The sequence below is a fragment of the Dendrobium catenatum genome, unplaced genomic scaffold (assembly GCF_001605985.2).
Source record: "Dendrobium catenatum unplaced genomic scaffold, ASM160598v2 fragScaff_scaffold_1132, whole genome shotgun sequence".
NCBI lineage: Eukaryota > Viridiplantae > Streptophyta > Magnoliopsida > Asparagales > Orchidaceae > Dendrobium > Dendrobium catenatum.
In genome coordinates, this window is record NW_021319594.1 from 30,561 (window position 1) to 37,135 (window position 6,575).

General features: G+C 29.4%; 1 protein-coding gene across 1 annotated transcript; it reads left to right on the forward strand.

The window, feature by feature from the left end:
* Positions 1–207: 207 nt before the first annotated feature.
* LOC110111024 (transcription factor MYB46-like) lies at positions 208–2,288 on the forward strand. Its single transcript, XM_020842712.2, has 2 exons — positions 208–506; positions 1,576–2,288. The coding sequence occupies exons 1-2, from the start codon at positions 208–210 to the stop codon at positions 2,255–2,257; spliced, it is 981 nt and encodes a 326-aa protein (XP_020698371.2). The 3' UTR covers positions 2,258–2,288.
* Positions 2,289–6,575: the final 4,287 nt, after the last annotated feature.

Sequence of the window (6,575 nt, forward strand, 5' to 3'; positions counted from 1 at the left end):
TCCATATTCTAAGCAAACCCCAAGCCATCACCATCACCATCATTATCCATACCCCATGAATCAAGCCAGCCACCCTTCTCTTTTTCACTAAAAACTCCACCATGGCTTCCTTTCTTTATATGTACTTGCAAGTTCTTGAGCCATCCCACATGCAATAACTAGAAAGAGGAAGAAATATACTTAGATCGATCATCACCATATGATATGATGAGAAGGCCAGACACAGCAAATAGTACTACTCCTTCTTCAAAGAACGGAGTGACAGTTCATAATAAGCTAAGGAAGGGGTTATGGTCTCCTGAGGAGGATGACAAGCTCATGACCTATATGATGACCAATGGTCAGGGTTGTTGGACCGACGTCGCGAGAAATGCCGGCCTTCAAAGATGCGGAAAGAGTTGCCGCCTTCGATGGATAAACTATCTCCGCCCCGATCTCAAGCGCGGTGCCTTTTCAATCGAGGAGGAGGAGCTCATCATTCACTTGCATTCCATTCTTGGCAATAGGTATATCTCTCTCTCTCTCTCTTTATAAAATGTGAGTGTTGAAGGTCTTGAAGGATAATACTCACGTTGAATGGGTTATTGGTTGTTCTAAAAAATTAGTTTAGGGTCAATGGAAGACATTTTTTTAGTTTCAAAATAGTTTGTCATTTTAAGATTTTGTTATATTTGAACTTTTTTACTCTCTCACAATGGTGAAATTATTCTGTGCGGACGCCGAACGTCATTTAAAGACCAACCATAATGTGCCAAGTCACCTCCTGCTCGGTATCCCTAATGTGTATGGCGCATTCTGGTTTTGTTCTCCAGATTGTGAACCACGTTCAACGTCCGCACAGAATAATCTCTCCTCATAATGATAGGTAGATGTAAGCAATTTTGTATAGAGTATTTCTCTACAATGAGATAAAATTAAAAGTGCACACATATTGATGTTCTTTTAATAATATTTTGTTAAGAAAGAATATTGAAAAATAAAAAAAAAATAAAGAACTCAAAAGATACAAATTTAGGTGATTTTGAGAATAATTATCCTATATTTCTATGCACACATATTCATTATATTGCTTAGGTTTTTGACAGTGACGAGTCTTCTAAAGTGCTAACTAGAAAGCTATACCAACCAACTAAAAAAAAAAAAAAAAAAAGACATTTTTACTCTCAATATATTTCTACATGAGATTGAATTCCGCCTATAACAAATTTATTCTTCAGTATTCAAGTAAAAATGATGTTATTATTCAAATTTTAAATGGATTAATTAGTATTAACTATTTAATAAAGGCCTATCACTTTTTTTTGCATTAGAATGCATTGTCAACTTTTTGTATCAACTATTTAATAGAGACCTTAAGAGTTATCATCAAGATATATTGATCGAATTCCACCTATAACAAATTTATTCTTTAGTGCTTAACTAAAAAAGATATTATTATTTTTTAAATTGATTAATTAGTTATTAACTATTTAATAAAGGCCTCACTTAATTCACATTATAATACCAACTTTTTTTGTATTTATATGATTGGTTCAAATTTAATTTGAATTAACATTTAAAATTACATATATGCAGATGGTCTCAAATTGCAGCCCGTTTGCCAGGTCGCACAGATAATGAGATAAAGAATTTTTGGAACTCTACAATAAAAAAGAGATTAAAGAACTCATCAAAACTATCTTCCTCAACTCATGACCAAGCTGATCCATCTGATGCTAATAAGGAGTTACTCATGGAGGACATCATGTTCATGCGCTTGAATTCTTCATCATCATCATCTTCATCATCAATGCAAGCTTTTACCATGAACACCAACTACAACTTGGTTCCATTCCCTGATACAATTTCAAATGATTGCTTCCTCAACAACATATCTTCAAGCTTAGCACATGATCATTGCATGTATGATGATGCTGATGCTCATGGTATAATAACCATGGGTGAAGGTCTTATGGTAGAAGAAGGTTATGATCATTACTTTGTTCCTCCACTAGAGAGTGCAAGTCAAGAAGAGAATGGAACTAACTTAGATTATGCATATCAAAATTATTCAAGGAATATCAATGAAATTAATTCCAACATGATTAATCTTAATGTTCATCATGATACTAAGAATATTATTAAAGGTAGCAATTTAGTTGGGAGCCATGAGATGTGGGAGGAAGGTCATGAAAAAATGAAGGTAGGAGAGTGGTCTTTAGAAGATTTGATAGAGGATGTCTCTTCCTTTCCTTTGCTTGATTTCCAAGTTGAATGATTGAGCCTTCTTCCCCTACCTTCATAATTCTATTCTTATTTTATCATCAAATATATATATTAAACTGTTCAAATATCTTTTAGCTTCCTCAAGGTTCTCTCCTATTCCTCAAAAGAATTGTTATTCCACTTGAAATCTTGCATTAATAAAGCTCCCTTACTTTTCTACAAAATTGCATCACATGTCAACATTCTCTGTATTATGATGTTAGGAATCATTTTTCATTCATCATGTGGAAATCATATTTTCTTAAGGCAACACATAAATTTCCATGCATGGATTTCCTTATTTTATATTTAGGGTTCCTATCAAAAAAAAAAAATAATTTCTTGTAATTGAAGCTAAAGTCATTATGGGAATCCATGATGATGAAAAGCTTTGCTCCATTATTGTATTAAAAGATTACAATGCTTCAAATGGAAGGACTTGATAAGTCCACTCATGTAAAGGTTGCCATCAAAGTGGTTATAAACTGTAATAATTACAAGTGTACAAAAGATGGTGTTTAGTGGAATTGATGAAGTCATTGGAAGAGACATTTGCATAATTTTCTACATACTAAATATGTTGAATAAGTTTCTTTCTCTATTCAAGTCATTTCATTTTTTGTCCATGCAAGCTTAATTATTTGCTTTATTTTCATTATTTTATTTGTGTTTCCATTTGTATTTTGTGTTGGAAGGATGGATATGTCAAATCAACTGGTTTCTTCAAGCTGGAGCTAAGCTAATTGTTCAATTTTAGGCTTCATTTGGGATGACTTTCTTACTTCTTTTTAAAGCCGCTTTAAGAAGCAGGAAGAAAGTTGTCCCAAATGAAGCCTTGGTTTGATTTTATTTGGGACAGTTTTCTTACCGCTTTAGCAATAACTTTTTAGTACAAAATTTTCTTTTTCAAAAAAATTTTGTATTAAAAAATTGCTTTATAAAGCAGTACGAAAGCTGTCCCAAACGAAACTTTTTTTTTTTTGGTTAAAACCCTCTCATGGGGCCTACGCGTTCATTCAAAACAACGGTTACAATATCCTTAAAAGGCTCCACCAGCTCTCTAGTGCTCATAAGAGCTACAATACAATAAGAAAATAAAAGTCCTACGAGCCGGCAGATCCTTAAACTACGATTACAAAAAGAACCTAATATAAGCGGGCTATGCAGCAATAACACCCAAAAAAGAAGAGACCAATTAATCTTGATAGAGAAACCTTAATTTAAAGCTATGAACACAAATGTTTTATTTGGACTTGAGTAAATTTACCCTCTAATTGCTTAAAGGGATAGGTTAATTGCTGTTAAAAATTAAGAAAATGATTGATTATCATCAAGGAAAATTAAGGAAATTTGCTCTTAGTGCTATAATAATTAAGCACTATGCTAGCTTAATTGATTTTAGAAATGAATGAAATTTGTAATTTAATAGATGAAATTTCAAATGATCATCATCAATAATCATATCAGCCCTAATTAAAATCATTTTTATTTTTATTTTTCATTTTATGTTTTCTAAAATTTTAATATATCTTTATATATAATATATGTATATTAATATTATCATTATTTTAATTTTTAGTACTAAAAATTTAATTTATATTTTTTAAACTAATAAAACTAATTTATGTGTCCTATTAAAAAAAATTTATTGGCTAATGTTAGGCTTAAGATTTTTGGTTTTAAATAAAAACTGAAAATTATTTAGCAAGCTTAAGAATCTTGTTATAAATTTCATTGTATAGCAAGCTTATTAGCACCTTTTATACATATGAAATGTATTTTTTATTTTTTATTAATTGATGAGATTAAAAACCAATTGTGATTTTCATATACACTCCATCTTTTCAATACCATAATGCTTTAAATACACATTTTAATAATGATTTTAATTATATTTAATTAAATAAAATATATAAATAAAAATAAAATCGATCAATGCATATACATGGATAAATATAAGCATATAAAAAAAATTACTGTTCCTAAGAGAGCTTTATAATCAACTTTACAAAATGCTATAGCCATTTCAAATAGATCCTAATTCTCCATCAAATATGAACTTTTATTAGAGAATTACAAGCTTTTTCCACAGCACTATCAAACTACTCAAGCATGCATCTGCCATTATTTTAGCTGTGAAATCAATATCTAATCATTTGGTTAGTTAACCATATATATTAAAAAAACTAGATTTCAGAATGATACGATAATCTTCCATTTAATTAATAATTAATCATAAACTTTCTATATAATCATCATTACAACAAATTAGAGCTATTGTGAACATTAAGCATGCTTAGCAATAATTATATTACTAAGGAAGCAATTACAAAGCATTTGATTTGACATTTGAATGACATAATTTCTTTTATTTCATATTAAATTATTGCTCAATTTTACAAATTAATGACATCCATGATTATGAAATCATGATGTCAACATTTTGCTCTATATTATAATTTGTTGAGGTAAGGAAGAACATGCAACATATAATTTTTTAATTGAAAAAAAAAATAGTAAGAATATTCTAACCAAATTTTTATTAAAATAAATTTAAAATTTTGACATGTGTCAAAATTTTTATGATATCTTTTGCTAATTATATATAAAATTTTAATATTTAATTATTTTGTCATATATTTCAGTATCAATATCTTCATTATTTTGAAAATATTTTAAGAAATTGAACTCGTATATATAATTTTTCATATCAAAATTTTAAGATCATTCTAATAAAAATTGAATTAGACTATCATGACATAAATTTTTTTTCTATTTACTTAATGAGATTATGACATTTATATTGCATTAATTGTAAGCATAATGCATGAGTTATAGATAGAATTAGTTATCATAAATAAATAGAAGATTATGGTTTTGTTTGGGACGGTTTTTTTATTGTTTTTTAAAACTTTTTTTTTTTACAAAAAATTATAGGTTAAAATTTTTTATACTAAAAAGCTGCTTAAGAAAGTAATGAGAAAGCCGTCCCAAACAAAGCCTACATCCATAATAATTAAGTGATTTGTGTGTAATTAGGCTCTAATCAATCAAAGTATAAAATAATTTGTTGACCAGATAGATTGCTTGCAAATTAAATTAGTGGCAAAGTATCTAATTAAGAACAATTGGAAATGACAATTACTTATAAATAATTGTTAGTTGATAAGAATTTTTTTTTTTGGACATTTAGGTCATTTAAGGCAAACTCACACACACAACGCATACACAAAGACTCAGAACCCAAGACCTCTTAGTTGAAAGCCTAAGCTCTCAACCAATAGGCCAAGGTGAGTTGTATTAGTTGATAAGATTATTAGTGATAAAAGCACACATTAATGAACTTGTAATTAATAGATAATTAGCAAGTTTGACTTCATTGGCATTTGAAAAATATTTTAATCTCTTAGAATGAGAAAGATATTTTGCATGAGATGTGAAGGCAATTATTAGTGCCCAACAAAACAAACTTTTATCTTTATAGATATAAATTAAAGTGTTCAAAGTTTAGGGTTAATTAAAAGTGAATTAGTGCACTTAATAAATGATTTGAAACTCATTTATATATGGCTTGTTTATGTTCATTTATTTTTAAATTAATCAAATATAAACAAAACTTTTAAAAGCTGATTATTACATAAATCATACATGAATAAACTTGAACACTAACATGCTTGTTCATTTATGTTTGTGAACATAATTCATGGTGGAGATTGTGAATGTTGGTTGATTTGTGAAGATGAGTTAGGAATCAAAGAACAAGAGCGATGAAAGGAGATTATAAAAGTTGATGGTCTTCTTGAGAGATATTCATGATTAGAGTTAAGGAGTTGAGATTAAATATGTATAACTATATGTATTGGCTTGGTAGTGTGCTTGGAGACCGATAATTGAGGATGGAGTTAGTGTGAGTTTGCTCTTCATGGTCTCTTCATCAAAGAGAACATGAAGAGAGATAAATGTCAGTTCATATCAGGGTTATAACATTTTTATCCCTTAGAGAGAAGGTGGAAGGCGAATGCAATTGATTTTTGTGTGAGTAGGGTTATGGCGAGGGATAGCATATGGATTGAAAAGTTTTGTGGTGAGAGTATTATGAATTGTTGTTATAAAAGTGTTAGCGGGGGATAAGGTTATTGGTAGTTGTTGAGGGTAATAAATTGATCAAATATACTATAAAAAGTAGTGTGCTTAATTATAGAGAAGTTGGAAGATGGGTTGTAAGCATGCATAAGGAGCATATGCTTTTGAGGAGATAGATGTCAGTGATTGTATACTACCACATCATTTTACTTTGAGATGTAGGGATAATGAAATTGATGAATGATGCA

Coding starts and splice junctions, on each gene's coding strand:
- LOC110111024 (XM_020842712.2), top strand. CDS start 208: ATGAGAAGGCCAGACACAGCAAATAGTACTACTCCTTCTTCAAAGAAC. Junction 507..1,575: donor CATTCCATTCTTGGCAATAG/GTATATCTCTCT, acceptor ACATATATGCAG/ATGGTCTCAAATTGCAGCCC.